General features: G+C 53.6%; 8 protein-coding genes across 8 annotated transcripts, besides 1 other annotated feature; 4 read left to right on the top strand and 4 right to left on the bottom strand.

The window, feature by feature from the left end:
* Nucleotides 1-9: 9 nt before the first annotated feature.
* BU25DRAFT_406266 (uncharacterized protein) lies at nt 10-1,020 on the bottom strand. Its single transcript, XM_033705231.1, has one exon. The coding sequence runs from the start codon at nt 874-876 to the stop codon at nt 283-285; it is 594 nt and encodes a 197-aa protein (XP_033567182.1). The 5' UTR covers nt 877-1,020; the 3' UTR covers nt 10-282.
* A 254-nt stretch (nt 1,021-1,274) lies between these two features.
* Nucleotides 1,275-1,487: a sequence feature (Protein overlapping with rRNA (BU25DRAFT_329821, KAF2632992.1) was converted to a misc_feature.).
* On the top strand, nt 1,342-2,335 carry BU25DRAFT_406265 (uncharacterized protein). The gene has a single exon (XM_033705230.1). The coding sequence runs from the start codon at nt 1,561-1,563 to the stop codon at nt 1,981-1,983; it is 423 nt and encodes a 140-aa protein (XP_033567181.1). The 5' UTR covers nt 1,342-1,560; the 3' UTR covers nt 1,984-2,335.
* A 544-nt stretch (nt 2,336-2,879) lies between these two features.
* Nucleotides 2,880-4,002, top strand: BU25DRAFT_436646 (TauD-domain-containing protein; the record flags this gene model as incomplete). Its single annotated transcript, XM_033708958.1, has 4 exons — nt 2,880-3,096; nt 3,149-3,229; nt 3,552-3,871; nt 3,901-4,002. The coding sequence occupies 4 exons, from the start codon at nt 2,880-2,882 to the stop codon at nt 4,000-4,002; spliced, it is 720 nt and encodes a 239-aa protein (XP_033567180.1).
* Nucleotides 4,003-5,320: 1,318 nt separating this feature from the next.
* On the top strand, nt 5,321-7,268 carry BU25DRAFT_329287 (MFS general substrate transporter; the record flags this gene model as incomplete). The annotated part of the gene is made up of 7 exons (XM_033702307.1): nt 5,321-5,563; nt 5,614-5,719; nt 5,767-5,801; nt 5,850-5,920; nt 5,986-6,108; nt 6,158-6,322; nt 6,371-7,268. The coding sequence occupies 7 exons, from the start codon at nt 5,321-5,323 to the stop codon at nt 7,266-7,268; spliced, it is 1,641 nt and encodes a 546-aa protein (XP_033567179.1).
* A 453-nt stretch (nt 7,269-7,721) lies between these two features.
* On the top strand, nt 7,722-8,259 carry BU25DRAFT_487366 (uncharacterized protein; the record flags this gene model as incomplete). The annotated part of the gene is made up of 2 exons (XM_033711271.1): nt 7,722-8,085; nt 8,161-8,259. Exons 1-2 carry the CDS (start codon nt 7,732-7,734, stop codon nt 8,257-8,259), a joined length of 453 nt encoding a protein of 150 aa, XP_033567178.1. The 5' UTR covers nt 7,722-7,731.
* Nucleotides 8,260-9,051: 792 nt separating this feature from the next.
* On the bottom strand, nt 9,052-12,641 carry BU25DRAFT_444959 (uncharacterized protein). The gene is made up of 2 exons (XM_033709415.1): nt 10,514-12,641; nt 9,052-10,443 (listed from the first exon to the last, which is right to left on the bottom strand). Exons 1-2 carry the CDS (start codon nt 12,480-12,482, stop codon nt 9,320-9,322), a joined length of 3,093 nt encoding a protein of 1,030 aa, XP_033567177.1. The 5' UTR covers nt 12,483-12,641; the 3' UTR covers nt 9,052-9,319.
* Nucleotides 12,642-13,221: 580 nt separating this feature from the next.
* BU25DRAFT_357968 (uncharacterized protein) lies at nt 13,222-15,288 on the bottom strand. Its single transcript, XM_033703586.1, has 2 exons — nt 14,364-15,288; nt 13,222-14,288 (listed from the first exon to the last, which is right to left on the bottom strand). Exons 1-2 carry the CDS (start codon nt 15,237-15,239, stop codon nt 13,296-13,298), a joined length of 1,869 nt encoding a protein of 622 aa, XP_033567176.1. The 5' UTR covers nt 15,240-15,288; the 3' UTR covers nt 13,222-13,295.
* A 582-nt stretch (nt 15,289-15,870) lies between these two features.
* BU25DRAFT_357965 (uncharacterized protein) lies at nt 15,871-17,042 on the bottom strand. Its single transcript, XM_033703585.1, has 3 exons — nt 16,812-17,042; nt 16,478-16,753; nt 15,871-16,423 (listed from the first exon to the last, which is right to left on the bottom strand). Exons 1-3 carry the CDS (start codon nt 16,950-16,952, stop codon nt 16,052-16,054), a joined length of 789 nt encoding a protein of 262 aa, XP_033567175.1. The 5' UTR covers nt 16,953-17,042; the 3' UTR covers nt 15,871-16,051.
* Nucleotides 17,043-17,426: the final 384 nt, after the last annotated feature.

The raw sequence follows: 17,426 nt of genomic DNA, 5'->3' as shown, positions 1-17,426 counted from the left end.
CATACGGAGGCCACGAGCAGGTAGTCAAGATGCTGCTCGACAGCAACGCCGACATCAACGTGCAAGTTGGACTCTACGGCAACGCACTGCAAGCATTCTTGATTGATCGAGGTCTGACGGACGTTCTTTACAAAGTTTCAATTATAGAACAGTCCTGTCCAGACTCAACTTTTGCCACATCAGCCCAGTCGGTATCTTGACGGTGGCATTGCCTATAACTCTCGTCCTTAAAAGTGAAGCCTTCAAACGTATACCCCCACGGCCTATTCTTCCATCCTCCGCTCAGCACAACATCAACAAGCGGCGGGCGACCAGTCTGAAAGCTCGGTCCCCCGAAACATCTGAATATAAACTGCAGAGGGTTGCTGCTAGGAGATTCAGGTTCAGAAGGAATATAGGCCAAAGATTTTGAATCTGCGTAATTGGACCGTCAATCCCTCGGATGTCCTGCGGGCATAAATTTCTAATCTTTTTTTCTGGATCTCTCCAGTAACAATACTTTGTTTGTATCCCTTGCTCCCTACGAGAGAACAAGTAACAAAAGTCCTGTCCCAGAACCTCAGGTACATCTAGCCTGCTTACGGCAAGGGTGAGCTGCTCAAGCTGATACTCAAGCTGATGTTCTTCCAAGCCAAGGGAACTCCCCCGTAGGCTTGAGCGAAGGAGGTCATCTTCGTACTGGAGGTCGCCGTGGCGGTCAAAAGCAGCAAGCATAAGGTGAGGTCGTGCTCCGTTCGTCGTACTGCCGCTCAGGATATCTAGATCAGCGCCAATCAAAACTATGTCTGTGTCTTTCGCGCTGTCGCTCTTTAGCCAGTCTTCGTCCTTGAATATAGCATTCCACACGCTGTCGTAAGCTCTGGACGAGCTAAGCATGCTGGAAAGGATAGCGCACAGTCCTTTAGAGGGCAATGATACAGCCAGTACTTGTATCAGGAGAGCTGCGTGCGTATCGTGACGATAGATCCTTGGGTTATCTTGAGGGGCCAGCACGACAAATCAGTATAGGAAGTGAGATTTGAGAAAGCTGGGGTGAGGGGAAGTGCTCCACACGTTTTATCTTCTCTTGACATGACACGTGATGATCGGACATCGGGATCCGTGACTACTATAATTAGCCAGTCCAATACAAGCCGGCTTCGAATCGCTTGGATCCCGCGCCACTAGTGTATGCAACGGGGTGCAAATTTGTGTCCTCTGTTATCTGTTTTGAGCGTTACAAAACACCGGATACAGTAGAATTAAGGACTTTTGTGGTGAGCGACCAGGAGACAGCAAGGCTTCCCGTTCGCTCAGCCCTATTTAAGCAACGTACCGGCGGATTAGTAGTTAGGTGGGTGACCACTAGCGAATACCCGCTGTTGTATGTTTTTGCTATTCTTTTGTTTTTATGTTGCCTGTATCGTAGGAGGCCCGGATTGGGTCCAGTCAGAATGCTTCTCGCCCTCACCATCCCTTGTGTTTTCATAGCAGTCAACCTCCTGTAACTAAACCTCGCATTACCAGAGGATAGTCTCAGACCCACATAGGACGTTAAACCAATAGTCCTTGCTCGCACACATGATGTTATCATTGGTACTGTTGCATCCCCTCAAGTCAGGGAAACAACGCTATGCAATCCAGTTACAGTTAAGGTCCAAGTTCACAAAGCCACACACAAACAAGGACGAACTCATCGATCAGACTATCGACCTTGCTGCACGTTTGCTGTTCATAATCGATTTTGGCGATCTACTATACGGGTTCTCGGGAAATGAACGACTACAATGGGAGACTGGTCCTATAGAGGAGTGTGTGGCGTCGCACTTCGGGCAATTACCATCACTAGGACATGAAGGTGTCAAGTTCGGAAGACCGTTCAATGCCAGCTCCTTGGTACGTGTTGCTGGGCTTGAGCTCGTTCCAACCAGCAATCTCCTGGATCATCTCAGATTGATCGATGATGACACGAAGCTCAACATCTTCTTTCGCGTATCTTTTTGAAGCTTCAGACACAATAGTATGTGTGCCTTGGTCTAGCTTGCGTTACATCAGTACTGAATAGGATAGCTCACTTCTGCCTCAGAGCTTGGTCGAGGAGACTTTACGAACGCTTGCGCTTCTCTTTCCACAATCCGATCCTACGCTGAGAAGGTGGTACCGTTGGTTACCTGCGCCGTTTGCTCTTGAACCTCAGCTTACGCACTGTGGAACCTCAAGACAAGCGACAGACAAGTCGAAAAGTTCTCCCACTGACACGACTGTCTAGTCCTACTCAAGCAAGTATTTGTCAAGGCGACACCACGGACGCTTTCGCAATGTGCATTTAATCCGATTGATGGAGCGTAGACGGCTGCTATTCATGTTATCCTTCGTCCGTATATCATTTATATCAAGCAAGAATATAGGAGAATCGAAAATGGCCCCAAGATGTGAAGGAACACAAGCAAAGCTTACTGACTGCGATATCGGAGTGGTTACATCCGCGGACACCATTGATGATATTGCCAAGTACGGCGCAATCAATACAAGCAGGCACGTTTGATACGCGTTGACGTGCACTGCTTGTGCTTGGAGCTTAACCGAACAGCACGCAATCGCACCCCCACATGTCGCAGACGTTTACACCAGTTCATTGTTGAAACTCCCAGCGAGCCATTGCCCACAGTCTTGTAGATAGACATGTTGACATGACCAACAATAGCCATTAGCAAAGCTTGGTAACACTATTTAGCCTGCACGTCAGGTTAGAACCCTGCGATGTTGCGACATTGTCCCATCGGCATCAGGCAAACTGTTGGTAACCCGTTGGCTGTGCATGGAGCTCTTAAGTATCAAAAGCTGTCCATCTTGAGTGGTCCTTGATAAAATCTACCTACTTATTTCCGAATTAATCGATCATGGTTACCGAAACCGTCACACTCAACACTAAGAGCATTGATGCGCCAGCACAGTCCCAATATCCACGCAAAACCCTAAAGCTGAAAGGCGTGCTCGACCAGTACGAATCGTTCGATATGACTCCAGTAATCGGTCGCGAGTTTGTCGATGTCAACTTGGAAGAGTGGCTTGAAGCATCTAATTCTGATGAGTTGGTTCGAGATCCTGCCATCACCAGTACGTCTGGTCCGGGTCTACTGTCCAAGTCAATCTCCAGCCATTGATGTAGTTTCACAGCGTAGTGTATTCTTCTTCCGCAAGCAAGACGATCTCAACAACGACCTCCAGAAGCAACTTGCACAAAGTTTGGGTGAGCTCTCAGGCAAGCCAGAGATATAAAAGCTACACATTCACCCCGTCATCAATGCCGGCCGTCGCCTGGGTGGTGGTGACAACGAGATCAGTGCCATCAGCTCCGAACAAGTCAAAGAAATTTACAAGAACAAGTTTTTGAACTTCGCAGACCGTGAGCAGACCGCGAGCAGACCGCGAGGCGAAGCTGATACAGCGACATCACCTTCGAGAAGATTCCCAGTGACTACGCGCTGCTGTGATTGACTGAATTGCTCAAGACTGGTGGAGGTGAGTCTGATCCGCTCGGTTCCTATATCACTGGCTAACGTAGTCGGTAGACACACTCTGGGCCTCAGGATATGACTTGTACGACCGCCTCTCGCCACCTTACCAGAAGTTCTTCGAGGGCCTCACTGCCACATATGCGCAACCTGGGTTCAACCTCGCCGTGAAAGAGAACGGGATCGATCTGTACAACAAGCCTAGAGGTGCCCCTGAGAACGTGGGAACTGAGTGGATTGCCGAGCACCCTGCCATCCGAACGAACCCCGTGACAAGCTGGAAGTCAATTTTCGCTGTTGGTCACCACGTTCAGCAGATCAAGGGCCTCACCAAGGAAGAGAGCCAACATGCGCTGGACTTGTTCGTGCAGTTAATTGTTGAGAACCATGACTGCATGTCCGCCAGAGGTGGCAGAACGCGAACGATCTTGCTATATGGGACAACAGGAGTGTGCATCATACCGCGACTGTCGACTACAAGGGACTGGGTCTAAGGACTGAACAGTGAGCTTGGGCGAGAAGCCGTACCTCGATCCGAACAGCAAGTCTTCTCGCGAGGATCTGGGTCTCAATGATGAGGAGAAGTCGTAGACCGGAATAAAGGCTCACAACATCGTATGTAGATGCGAATTTGCGTATGCGTAACAATGCCACTGTTGATATGTTCTATTGTGATGTCGGCGATGAGAAGAACGCGTCGCGTCTTAGGACGCGCTCCTAGCAACTAGCGTCGGTTACGTCACAACATACAACCCTCTCCAGCACTGGTCACCCTCAATCTCCACAACTTCCATCGCCCGTTACCGGATCTCAAGAAGTATCGCACCATATATTGTACCATCCACTATGAACAGACTCCGTTCACGGCACGAGAGAAGCTCGCACGCGGTCATCGGCTTCGGAACGCTTGTGATTAGCTCCCGTTGACGACATCTGTACAATCTGCACGCCATCTATGCACGCAACAATAGCATGTTCTGGGCTCGTGGAAACAACGCCTTCAGCTTCTTGACTTCTTCCAGAATCTCGACGAGGCGACATCGCGGGCCATGCGTCTTGTTTCCAGAAGGCCAGGCCGTAGTGCCTGACGCAATTCTTCGAAGACTGACGTGCCTGCATGGGTGCATGTTCGTTATCACAGGTAGCTCTAACTCATGACCCAGTCGAACGCCTCATTCATCCCGCCTCAATTGGTCAAGGTTGACCAGCAAAGTCTGGAGAGGTTCACCTGTTAGTGCTGATCCTCCGCAAATCCAACGGTTTGAGCAAATCCTTTTCAGAACTGTACAGTCCACGCCAACATCATCTTGAGCCTCGTACTGATGTTTTATTGCCGGTTCAGGAGCTGACTCGGACCCGAGGAACTGGTCGTAGGTGAGCTTGCTACGAGGAATTGCGTACGTTCGTGCCAATACCACAATGAACGTGAGGATTTACATGCAGCCAAGCACGTTGCAGAATCTCTCTGGGATCCCCCACTCTTATCCTGATTACTCTGCGCCTCTCTCTTGCTAAATTTGTTGGTTACACCGAGCTTCCTCCAATCACAGTTGTGCAGTTTCTTATCGGGTACAAGACAAGTCAAAAGCGTGGCATTTAAGGCATGCTCTTGGCAGCACTCCTTTTCCTTTTCCGCAATGTTGTCAGTCGAGGGTACTGTTGCACCATCCTTGGCTGAGGAAATGCTTGAGAGCATTTCCGGTTGTTTATAAGGTGTCTGAGGCTGCCGGAGATGTACACCTCAGGACCCTAGTCACATGGCACGTTCGCGCTGCTGTTAGCAAAGTGTTACTTAACAACATCCTCATTTCGGTTTCGCGACGGCTATGGCTGCACCTCCAGTCGACCAGAAGCAGGTACCCGTTTCCCAGAACGCGGACTCGGGATCCTCCTTAATTTCGAAACAAGAGCGACCATCGTACGGCTCCTACGAAGATCACCCGTTTAGCGATCGTGTAATAGCGCAGTACTGGCGGGAAGTCTACGACAAGGCTGAATATGAGGGGCGCCATCGGTTCGACCCGGACTACACATGGACGGCGGAAGAAGAGAGAAAGCTTGTCCGCAAGGTAATCGCGCAGTCTCTGAAAAAAGAAGCAAGACCTGACGACATCGACAGCTTGACTTTAGAATCACATTGTGGGCATGGATGATGTTCGTGTCGCTGGATCTGAACCGCAAGAATATCAATCGAGCGATTTCCGACAACATGCTCAAGGATCTTGGTGAGCAATTTCGATCGTCTCTGTGACCGACCGGGCTAACGAGTCAGGCATGGACACCAATGACTTCAACTACGGACAAACCGTGCATTACCCCAGACCCCAGACCGAACCTTGACTAATCTAGGCTTAGATCTTCCTTGCCACGTTCCTATTTGCCGAACTACCTAGCGCGCTGATCAGCAAGAAGCTTGGAGCCCCCAGGTACGCCCTCTGACAAAAGGAACCAGTCAGAATGGGGAACAGTGTCGCTAATCGGAGTATTGCAGATGGATTCCGACTATCATTTGCGCATGGTCAATTGTCAGTGCCTCTCAATGCGCTCTTACGAGCAAACCACAGTACTTCGCCATTCGTGCACTTCTGGGCCTTTTGATGGGAGGTTTCATTCCGTAAGTGGCTCCCTGTTTGCATGACGAGACGTAACTGACGGATCCCCAGCGACATTGTCCTGTGGCTTACATACTTCTTTAAATCCAATGAGCTTCCAACCCGTCTGGCGTGGTTCTGGACAGCATTGAGCTTCTGTAACATCGTCGGATCGCTATTAGCTGCTGGTATCCTGCAAATGCGAGGCCTCCATGGCTGGGGCGGCTGGCAATACCTGTGGGTGTGATACAATGGCGACACATGGCTCATACTAATAACTTCCAGATTCTTGATCGAGGGTACCTTGACCTTCTTTATCGGCGTCTTTTCGTACGTGCTGATGCCAGCTGGAGCTACTGAGACTGCAAACTGGTTCCGCGGGAAGTACGGATGGTTTTCAGAGCACGAGGAATGCATCCTTGTCAACCGCATCCTGCGCGACGACCCATCGAAGGGAGACATGAACAACAGGGCCGGTGTGAGCCTAAGGCTCTTGTGGAAGACCATCACCGATTGGGAGCAGTGGCCGCTCTACCTCATCGGCCTCATGGCGTACATTCCACCCTCGCCTCCAAATACTTACCTCTCCTACATCCTGCGTCAATTGGGATTCAGCACTTTCCAGGCCAACATGCTGTTGATCCCATCGCAACTCCTCTTCGCTGTTCAGCTACTCATCCTGACATGGGTATCGAAGAAGCTCAAGGAGCGGGCTATCGTATCGAGTTTGAGCAATTTCTGGATCTTCCCCTGGCTGGTAGCCCTGGTTACTCTTCCCGCCGGCGCCAATCCCTGGGTGCGCTACGCCCTCCTCAGCGGCCTGGTCTCGTACCCCTACTGCCACGCGATCTTGGTCGGCTGGAACGCTGCGAACTCCAACTCGGTACGAACACGCGCCGTCTCCGCAGCGTTCTACAACATGTTCGTGCAATCTGGCAACATCATTGCATCGAATATCTATCGTAACGACGACCAGCCGCTGTACCGACGCGGTAACAAGATTCTGCTCGCTATCTGCAGCTTCAACATCGTACTTTTCTACTTTGTAAAGGCCTTCTACATCTGGCGCAACAAGGTCAGAGACAGGCATTGGAATGCGATGACTAAGGAGGATCAGGACAATTACATCGTGAGCACCAAAGACGAGGGTATGAAGAGGTTGGACTTCAGGTTCGTGCATTGAGCCGGCGCAGGAGAGCAGAGGTCACCGTACGGATGTGGCCCGACAAGAGGTGAGATCAACAAAAGCCATGCGTTAGATCGAGCGATTGAGCTATCAAGAAGCGTGGAGAACATCTTCCGCTGAATGCACTTGGGTGTCCCAAAACTCGAAGATCTCGGGGTGAGGCAGTTGCACATTCCCTCCGTGGAGCTATTCAGATTGCAACTGCCGGTCATCCGCGTCGGTGCGAGACGAGGCCTCCATTTCCCATCCGATCGCGACTACCTCCACCACGAACGATGACGCAGCCTTGTTTGCTTCGCTCTGTGTGCTCTTTCGCCTCGCCCATAGTCACCTCACTTCACGCCTCCCACCCCATTGTTCTGTACCATTACTTCCGCATCTCGCCACAGGCACTGTATACTCAACTAAGCAGCATCACTTAACATCACCAGCTACCATCGAGCCTTTGTTGTTGGTCGTCATGCTTCCCCTCGTCGCGGCTCTCGGTCTACTCACCTGCACGACCGTCGCGGCTCCTGCATTCAATGCAACGATTACGCCTCAGGACGCGGTAATTGATCTGCCGCCACTGGCAGTCGATGGTACGGCAGGATTTACAGCATTGCAGAAGGCCTCCAAGGACAATTACCGGTATCTCTACAGCTTCATCGCTACCGCACAGCAACATTGCAAGGGATCGGCGACAACCGCATCCCTTGCGTTCTCTCCATTGATTGACTGGCACAACAACATCGCCGGCCATGCCTTCCCCAACTACACCTCTTCTCTCGCTGATGATTCTGTGCGCATCGATGTTCTAGGATGGCAGCTCTGGGTCAGCCTTTCTAATGACACTCTGAAGCGTAAGTGCTCGACGGCACTATGCCAGCATCAGGGCTGACACTCACAGTTCAATATCGCGGTGTTCGTTGGAACAGCACCCAAGAATCGGTGGAGGCTGGCAGTGCGTTTACTTGCGTCCCCAGCAGGTGGTCTTTGGGCGATTTGAACTGCAGTTCGGGTGACCCTGGTTTTCGGGTAAGCACTCACGTCTTGGATGATTTTTGGCGGCGATTTGACTTTACTCTTCCAGATATTTACCACTGTCTGCGGGTTTTATCCGTCAAGATAGAGGCAGGTCGTAACGACACCATGCGCTCAATTGAATTGCAGTCTACGGAGGGAAACTCCACACAGACGTCCTCCAGCGTCCCCATGACTGTCGAGACAGTCCTTGCAAAAGATCGCCCGCCATTCTCGTACAACATGTGCTCGTTCAACACCCGTCTTTTCCAGGAGTGTGTCTACACACCAATGGAAGGGTGGCATGTTCAGGCGTTTTGCTTTTATAGACTCCATTTACGACAATCACTATAATCGCATCGATGGCCGAGTGAAGCGCTTGAAGCACATGAGTAGCGAACTTGGAGTCAGATACTTTCGCGACAACGTCTGGTTTGTCCATAACGGTAAGTGCGTATGGAACGGGCGATATAACCCATCTAATGAGCGGTATGGACGCTGCGAGTGGGGAGTTTGACCGGATCCCCCACTGGAGTGTAATGAGACAACAAGCGCGCACTACCGTGTAAGTGTCCATACCCCGACATGAACGCTAAGAGTGCTAACGATGCTCAGATTTCCAAGATCAAATGCCCTTTCTACTGCTGAACGTGCAGTATCCTGGGAAGATCTGGAAACCGCAGGGCGGCGTTCACAGGATTTTGCAGGACGCAAACTGGTGGGAGTGGCACGTGGCGCGCTGTAGGCGTCGTGAAGCTTTTGACGTTTTGTGGACACTGTTTTTTTTGTTGTTCGTTTCGCATTCTTCATCCCTAGAATACTCCAATGTTATTGAATCCCGTACAGACAAAATTTCTACTTATGCGTGCATCACTTCCAATGAACACAACAACATCTGGAGGACACAGCGAAAGCTGGTTGGGTATCGCAAGACTCCACCCAAAGATCAAAACATCAGATCTTATGACACGATCAGAAGCTAAGAGCATCCACTCTTGCTTCCCTTTGAGTTTTTCCCCCCCTCCATCTTCGCTCTCATGTAAAGCCTACGACGTACTCCCTGGCGGGCCTCCCATATTCAGCAAGATGTCGAGCATATCCATCCCACCGACATCAGGCCCCATAGCCGTCTGATTGATCTCCGCACCCCACTGATCCAACAGCGGATCCAGCGGCAACGCCAACCAGTCCTGATCGTTATTCGCACCGCCCCAACTCGCGCCGCTGTTCGCCCACTGCGACCACGTCCCATTCGCGTTACTGCCCCCACTCGTAGCATGATTCGCATTGTTATTGGCAGAACCGTTGGTACCGCCAGGCGTGTTAGGGTGCGGAAACGCGTTGAAACCAGGTGGTGGCATGATACTTATGCTGTTCGAATTGGGATCGTACGGCTCGGCGCTTATACCCCAGAGCGATTGCGATATGGGTGTTGCGCGGCCTGAGGGTGTGAGGCCGAGGGAGGGCGAGCCGGGGACGGAGGTTCCGGTCCCGTTGGAGGGGAATACGGCAGAGGAGGAGCCTAGGTATGATCCTGCTAGAGAGTTCAAGGCTGCGGGAGGCGGCATTAGAGGGGCTTGGACGGGCGAGCGACTCCCCGCGCGGCTGATTCCTGTGGACCCGTTGGCGGCGAGGCGCACGAACCGGGAGCGTATGCGGTGCGTGAGTGTCTCGACGAGATCCGCGAACCGGTTTCCGACGTGCACATCGTCGACGATACTCGTCCGTAGGGCGTCGACGGCACCGGATAGCAACGCGAGGGAGACGGCGACGTCTTCTTCCGTCGCGCCCAGCGCAAAGGTCTTTAGCAAAATGATGGCGACAGACACGATCCGGAAAAACGTCCGCACCGGCGCGTGCCGCAGGTAGTGGCCCGGGTACAATCCGTCGACGACCACTTTCAGCACGTTCCGCGAGGCGTCGATAACTTCGTTTATGTAGTGCCGGTCGTTTGCGTACCATTTTGTCAGCGTGGAGAAGGGGATTGCGCCGCCGTCTCCTGGTCCTAAGGTACCGTTTGTTGGGGTGCGTGTGGTGGAGAGGTTGGCGTGGGTTTGTAGGGGGGTGTTGTGCGTGCAGCGTTCTACGACGGCTTGGAGGGCCAGCGAGTTGAGGTAGACGCGGGTGTATTCAAATTCTATGATGAGGACGTGGCGGAGTTGGGTGGGTACTGGGAGCTGTCAGTACTCTCAATCTACTTGATGAGAAGAATTGGGGGAGGGATGGGGGGGATGAAGTACCTTGGGGAGCGCGGTCGAAGCAGTTCTTCCACTCGGTCAGTGGACCTTGGAAGAACTTGAGCATCTCCTCATACTGCCCGGACTTGAGCAATTCTCTCGTCTTTCGACGGTTGGAGAATAATTTCAAGTTGCCCATCTCCATCACCTTGGCTATGCGCGTCCAGAAGTCGAGTACCAGGTCCTGCACAGCGTGCCGTTCCTGGTGCGCGACAGACTCGAGCGGTAGTCGCTGACCATCCTGCGCAGCACTGGGACGTGTACCGAACTGCATGGGAGGCGCTTTAATGCCGCTCATGCGCTGCTGGTACAGCTCGTTCGGTGTCGGACCGCCGACAAAGTTCTCGTCGCGCTGATCGATCTTCGGTAGCATGGACGTCAACCCCAAACGACCACTAGTCTGCGTAACGTATATGATGAGGAGATTCTTGAGATGGTTCTTCCGTCGGAAGTACGCCTTCACGGTCGCATGTGAGAGGTGCTGGTTCGCCTGCTCGAACTCGGTCTCGCTCGTCTCATCGAATACACCGATCTCGAAGGCGAGTGTCATGGCGTTGCCGAGTAGCATCCAACACATGCGGTCACTACGCCAGCAGGGCTCAAGCCAGCTGTCGATGCGCTTGTCACCCACGCCCTTGTACATGTCGGCCTTGGGACCCTTCTCATGGTCCAGATCGTCCGGAAGAACAAGCTCGTCGTCGTCATCACCGGGTGGGAAGTGCAGAGCGCGCGGGTGCCATTCGGTCAGCAGCATCAAACTCTCGACTGTGCCGAGTGTGCGAAGTCCCTTCCGAGATAGTGGGTTCACGTCTGATCCGGGCTGCTGCCCTGCGCCGCAGAAACCGCCGCCGAATTGCTCTTGTCCGAAGATCATGCGGTCTATCATGCCCTGCAAGTGCTTCCATAGCTTCTCATGGATCAGATACGCGCGTGATGTTGCACCGGCGTTTGTTGTCCCGCTGGGCTGAGAGTAGCGCGAAGCAATGGTGAGGAGCGTGATGACGAGCATGGGCTCCTCTCTCAGTAGCTTCCCGTGGAAGGCGTGATCGCGGTAGTCCGGCACTACGATGGGCGTCAGAGGGGAGAGATAGGCGTAGAAATAGTCAATGTAAGCAATAGCTTCTTTCGCCGTCAGCCATCCTGCGCGCACGAAGCGGAACTTTGACCACGCTGTGATCGCATCACTGAAGGCTGCTTCGTTTGGCGGGTCTGGTAGCACGGGTGGTTGTGGCTGTGGTTGCGGCTGTGGCTGTGGCTGTGGCTGTGGCTGCGGCTGTAGCTGTGGCTGTTGAATAGCCGGGTCCACGGGATCAACGGCAGCACGCGAATTGCTCCTGATATGCGGTGCCGTCACCTGTGGGCTGCCAGCAAAGTTGGAACCCGGCGTGCTGCCCAGCGTCGGCCGCTGCATGCTCGAGGTGCTGCCGGTGCGATGGTGCATGTCCATGCCTCCGTTGCGGGCGGCCTCGAACAGCAGGTTCAGCGCATCGTGGCCGCTGTAGATCTCGCCCGTCTGCAGCGTGGCGACGGACTCGTTGTTGACCTGCATGTCCTCCTCGCTGTGCTCCACGGGGTGCATCGAGGCAGACGTCGTCGGCCGTCGCAGCGGTTCATAGCGGCCGACCGAGCCTCCCGGCGTCAGCGGCTGGGAGGCGTATGCGACGCCGTTGCTAATGAGGGGCTCATGGTGCTCGACGTCGCTCGGGCGCGATCGCTTCCGCGCGTTGCGGACCTCGTAGTCGTCCTGCTCATCCACCTCTTCCTCGCCGTCCAGCTTCCGCTTGCGGCGCGTGGCCGAGAAGAAGCACTCCTTGCTCTCGCGGCGGCATCGCACACACGGCGGGTCGTGCGGATTGTCGACAGGCCCCAGGTCGCAGCGCACTTTGCGGCGGCGACACGGTATGCAGGCCTGGTAGGTGCGTGTGTGTGACGACTGCGCTGGGCGCGGAGGAGATGCGTTGGAGCCAGACATACTATGTACTGGAGAGTTCGGGTATGTACGCTTTCCAGCGGGTGCAGGCCTCGAGCGACACCTTATATGGCGCTACAAATGCCCTGTACGTAAAACGGCCGGTCTGGGGTAGCCTTGGGGGGAAGGTCCTCGCATATAACCCCGCGTTCTTGGGACGAGCCGTCTCTCAGGTTCTCCTTCGCGCCTCTCTGGTCGATTTTGGCAGCGAGCTGGCCAAGCGCTGAGCCGCTGAGCCGCTTGATCACGAGCGGGGAGCTCGAGCTTACCACAGCCGTTTAGTGGGGCCTCTCCGATAACCTATCACCATTTCTTGCAGACGTGCGATCGCTACCCACGACACGCATTCGATTGCTAACCCACGACACGCCTTCTGAATATTGCAGAAGACCATCTCACAAAGTCGTCGTTCCAGCAAATCTCCTTTGCTACCGCCCTGGTCGTGGTGTTGCTCGGCAATACAGTGGCATAGGGCACGTGTACTCCGCACCATATGACCGTTTCGTGCAACCTGCATGTGGCACAGACAAACGTGGTTGATCGTCTGTGGAGACATTCCTGAGGTAAGGGCTTCAGTCAATGGTCATTGCCGTCAGGATGCCTCGGACCTGTCAAGAACGGTAGGTGTCGATTAGGCAGGAGGCTCTTCTCTGCTGCAATGCTTCAACGGTTTCTTGATATCTCCGATGTTCTTCTCTGGAAGGCAGCAAGACTTGCAGTGCAGGAAACAAAGATAGTTGGAAATATGATCTCTCGAATGCAGGACATGAGCGTCAACAATTTTGCGACGTCAGCCCCTTTCTCTCCCATTACATGTCAGTAATCACTGTCGCACTCCGTGTTTCTTCTTCGATCCCATTCTCCTCGAAGACTACGGCTCAAGTTGTTTGCAATCAGTCTCTCTGCACTTGCAACAATGGCTCTGGCCTCATCTTGAGCCTCCCGCGCTTTCTGCTTCTCCCTCTCGAGCTCCCTTCTCTCGCGTTCGAGTACGTCGATGTTGACTTCTTGACAGCTGCCTGGCCAAGTGAGTCCCCGGGTCTCATGTGGACGAGCGAGGCTGAGACCTAGCGTGTCTGGCGAATAACCATTGCCATACGCTGATGCCCTCAAACTCGTTAAGATTGCGTTCGATGCCGTAAGGCCGGGCACTCCGCCCCAGCTCTTAGCACAAAGCTCCTCCAAGGCTCTCCACATGTCACCTTCGAGTACCCCGTTCCCCTCAACAGCTTCGAGGAACCTCGCTCTGTATGGCCAACGGTCGCTCAGTAACTTGATCAAATTCGGTGGCTCCTTTGCACTTTCGGTGTTCAGACCCAGGTACTCGAAAGAAGCACTGGACGGCGTCTGGATTAAGAACTTCCTCGCCCAGGCCCTGAGATCCTGATCGATCTCACCGCGGTAGATCTCCTTCAGCACGGCAAGGGGATCCTCGTTCATCAAACCGTACGTGTTCATACGCTCCAGCGCGTAGGCTTTGCATTCCTTGAACCCCATCAGCGCATCCAGTTTGGCAAACTGAACGTCAGCCAATGTCGGGCTCTCGGTCGTTCCACAAGAGCCTTGGATGATTGGAGGCCCCTTCCTTGCGCCAATACCAATGACAGCAGCGAGGATGCTGGACGCAGGAAGATCAGGACTGTAGGAGCCGGTATGCAGGAACTCAAGAAAACGCATGAAGGTGCTCTCCGGCACGTCTTTGTGAATCTTGAGAAAGCGGGTCTTTGCTTTGTCAAAGATGCACGACACGCTATAGTATTTGTCGACGATCATCGAGTCCACGAGTGTAGGTTTCTTCCCGAAAAGGAACTCAATGGATTTGGCGGACGGTGTTACGCGTGCACGAGGTCTGACTTCGAGTTCGTGGCAACAAGCGTTGCGGACTTGTACTTCGGCTGAACGGACGCTCTCTGGCTGGTCGTAGAGCGGTTTACAGACTTTGTTGAACCATTTGTCGATTTCAGCGTTTGGTATCTCTTCGACATCGCAATGGCAGTGGCTGCAATACCAGGCATCGTCATCTTGGTGATCCTTAGCTTGTCGCTTCCTTGGATAATTGTACTCATCGGGAGCGTATCGCAAGCCACCAAGCTCGTGACCAAAGCCCAAGGGCGTTAGCTCCCTGCTGTTGGTCTTGGAGAGCTTCTTGATCGCCGTCAAGATTTTGCCGAAGGGTACGCCATGTCCGAGGCGTCCATATGCCACCTCCTCTTCCTCTTGCGGCCCACAGGCGACCAGGAAGTATGCGTGGATCATGTGGTGTATGAGGATTGCGACAATGTCCCTCGCTTCGGCATACTTCAGCACGTCGCTATTGAGTACGATTGAGATGCGTTTGACGTCAGCATTGGGCCCTTTTGAGTGCGTGTAAGTCGCTCCTGAGACGTCTGATTCGAGGCTGTCAATGCTGAGAAAGACAGCGCCTTTCAACTTTCCAGCGAACAACGTTTCGTTGAGACCATTGAATATGCGATAGGGGAGCTCCCTGAGCAGTCCATCGTGCTGGAACTCTGTCGCTCGTTTGCGTATAGCTTTGAGTCTGTCAGGAGCATCCGGTGAGTTTTTCCCATCCAGGAAGGCCACCAGATATGCTACCGCCCAGTCGATACTCCAGCCTAGGTTTCTATCACACCTGATGTGCGGATCACGAAGTCGCGAGTTGCGTGCTGATGGCGATCGGTCCCAGTCGGCAGATGATTGGCAAAGATCCCAGCTGGAATCATCTGAACTATACAAATCCAGGCAGCAGCGAGAATGCATGAGACTGCCAGGTGAGCGGTTTCTGCGCTTTTTCAGTGCGCGGTCGAACGGCATGAGTTCGGAGTACCCTAAGGTCATTGAAACAATACGTTATGAAGGCGATCTGGTAGAGACGTGAAATTTTGCAGAGGGGCATATAGCGCAAGTTCGTGTAGATATGTGGTTATCTGCAATCTGTCGCAGAAGGACAGCCGCTCCTGTAGTGGATGTTTGGTGTCCCGAGTTCGCTGGCATGGTACGGTTTCACCAAGAAGTTTGCTGTCTCGCAAGCGCTGCCGGTAGATCGCGGGGCCGTGATATCATTGGCGACGTCAAACATTGAGCGACAACAGTCGCATTTGTGGGCGATTCCTACGAGAGCACTTCTCACATTCTGATTGTCGGTCAGTTGTTCGTCTGATTCTCGTGGTGAGACGTATGACCTGGATATGCCACGTCGTCTGCTGAGACGACAGGGTTATCGGCTCGATGGTCACCCTCGTCGTGTCCGGTGTAGCTGACTATGCATTGCGGAGCTCGCGTCTAGACCCGTGTCAGCAGATTCGGTGCACTTTGAAAGGTTCCAGTAAAAGGACGAAGATGAGCGAGAGGAATAATGGTGTGGTGGGGATATCAATATATATTTAGCATGATCGAGATGACAGCGTTGGCGGCCTTCAAATCATCAAACAAGAAACACGAGGGATATACTAAGTCGTAGCTTAAAGCGCACCAGTACAAAACTGTCCGTACTGTGCCAGGAACTCTGACCAGCCGGGATACAATGCGGATAACATTACGCTGTGGTTGCTGGATTGTTGGACTTTCGCCGTCTAGTAACGCGGGGGGTCACGGGGGTCACGGCCGTACTCGTCGCCGGGCCTGTCGCCGGGCCTGTCGCCTACTTGGCTCCGGCCACTGCTGTCGCCGTAGTGCTTTCGCCTCAGAGCCGCGAGCCTCTTCTTCTTGGTGTGTGCGTTGATGTATGTACCGATGATGAAACCGATAATGTTGAAGAAGGGTACCCAAGTGGACTCGGGCAGGAACTGCTGGGCAAAAGCCAGCGAGATGGGGGAAACAATCCAGCTAACCTTCATGACGGGCATGAAACCGGCCTTGACGGTTGCGCGAACCTGGTGGAATGTGCGGGCGCCGGCAATGATAGCCATGGAAGTCAGATAGACACCGTTCTGGATGGGCGAAATCTGCGAAGATTAGCATAATGCACACACACACATGTTACGATCACAAGCGCATACAATCAGGTTGCTGACGAGAATCTGCAGGATCTTGGCCTTCACGCTTGTGCGTCCCTGGAAGAGCTTCTGCAGCATGCTGATGAGGACGTGACCGAGAGGCGCGCTGATGATTGCTCCATACAGAGCCATCTTGGGCACACGCGACGTGAAGTAGTGGCCGCTCTTGCTCCTGTCGTGGGCGATCCACGACGCGAGGAACTCTTGCAGACCTGACAGAGTTCCCGAGGTAAGCATCTTGGTGCGCAGCGGGTTGCTCTGCAGCTGTTTGAGGTACGCCTGTTGCAACGCACGTCAATTTTCTGCGAAACTATGCCTTCAATTGCGCGACACTCACTGCGAGGTATCCATTGGGGCCAGCGCCCTTTGTCAGCGCCTCGCCGACATGGTGCAGGATGTCGTCCTTGCCCTTGCCGCTCACGGCATCGGCAATAGCGGCCGTCGTCTTGGTGGTTTCCTTCTCGAACTTTACCGACATGGCGTCTGTCTGGTATGCGACGGTCGCCGGCGGGGGAGAGGTGTGTTTGGAGGTGAGGCCGGCGGTTGCGGGTGGATCTGGGGAGATGGGGGCACGTCAAGCTGCGTTGTTTACTGTCGTCCCCAGCCCTCCTCGGTCGGGTTGCGCCCACGGTGCCCAATGGAGCTAGCGCCAACGCCCACTCTTGCTAGATTTGGCGGCGGAGATTCCGGCAAGTCAGCGAGACAGCAGACCTCGGTCCTTGGTTCTGGCGATTCGCTCACGTCTCTCCTGCTCTAATGCAAAGATTCTGGGCACTGAACACTCACAGCAGGTGCAATGAGATGAGCTTTGGTGCAGCCCCAGCGGCGAGCGACATCGATTCCAGCGATAACGGAATAGCGGCGTTGGCCGAACGAGTGGGTATGGCGCGCGCGACTCGACCGGAAAACCCACATGTTCAGGACGACTCCATGGAGATGCTCGTCAGCGAAG

Source organism: Macroventuria anomochaeta (assembly GCF_010093625.1).
Source record: "Macroventuria anomochaeta strain CBS 525.71 unplaced genomic scaffold BU25scaffold_2, whole genome shotgun sequence".
NCBI lineage: Eukaryota > Fungi > Ascomycota > Dothideomycetes > Pleosporales > Didymellaceae > Macroventuria > Macroventuria anomochaeta.
Note: the sequence above shows the minus strand (reverse complement) of the source record. Positions and strands in the feature narration are given on the sequence as shown.

What these genes read in the sequence shown, in the direction of transcription:
- BU25DRAFT_406265 (XM_033705230.1), top strand. Translation starts at nt 1,561, where the DNA reads ATGATGTTATCATTGGTACTGTTGCATCCCCTCAAGTCAGGGAAACAA.
- BU25DRAFT_444959 (XM_033709415.1), bottom strand. Translation starts at nt 12,482, where the DNA reads ATGTCTGGCTCCAACGCATCTCCTCCGCGCCCAGCGCAGTCGTCACAC. An exon ending in CTTCGACCGCGCTCCCCAAG is followed by an intron (nt 10,444 to 10,513) that starts GTACTTCATCCC and finishes GACAGCTCCCAG; the next exon opens with TACCCACCCAACTCCGCCAC.
- BU25DRAFT_357965 (XM_033703585.1), bottom strand. Translation starts at nt 16,952, where the DNA reads ATGTCGGTAAAGTTCGAGAAGGAAACCACCAAGACGACGGCCGCTATT. An exon ending in GCCCCAATGGATACCTCGCA is followed by an intron (nt 16,754 to 16,811) that starts GTGAGTGTCGCG and finishes GCGTTGCAACAG; the next exon opens with GCGTACCTCAAACAGCTGCA. An exon ending in TTCTCGTCAGCAACCTGATT is followed by an intron (nt 16,424 to 16,477) that starts GTATGCGCTTGT and finishes TAATCTTCGCAG; the next exon opens with ATTTCGCCCATCCAGAACGG.
- BU25DRAFT_357968 (XM_033703586.1), bottom strand. Translation starts at nt 15,239, where the DNA reads ATGCATTCTCGCTGCTGCCTGGATTTGTATAGTTCAGATGATTCCAGC. An exon ending in TCCGTTCAGCCGAAGTACAA is followed by an intron (nt 14,289 to 14,363) that starts GTCCGCAACGCT and finishes AAATCCATTGAG; the next exon opens with TTCCTTTTCGGGAAGAAACC.
- BU25DRAFT_406266 (XM_033705231.1), bottom strand. Translation starts at nt 876, where the DNA reads ATGCTTAGCTCGTCCAGAGCTTACGACAGCGTGTGGAATGCTATATTC.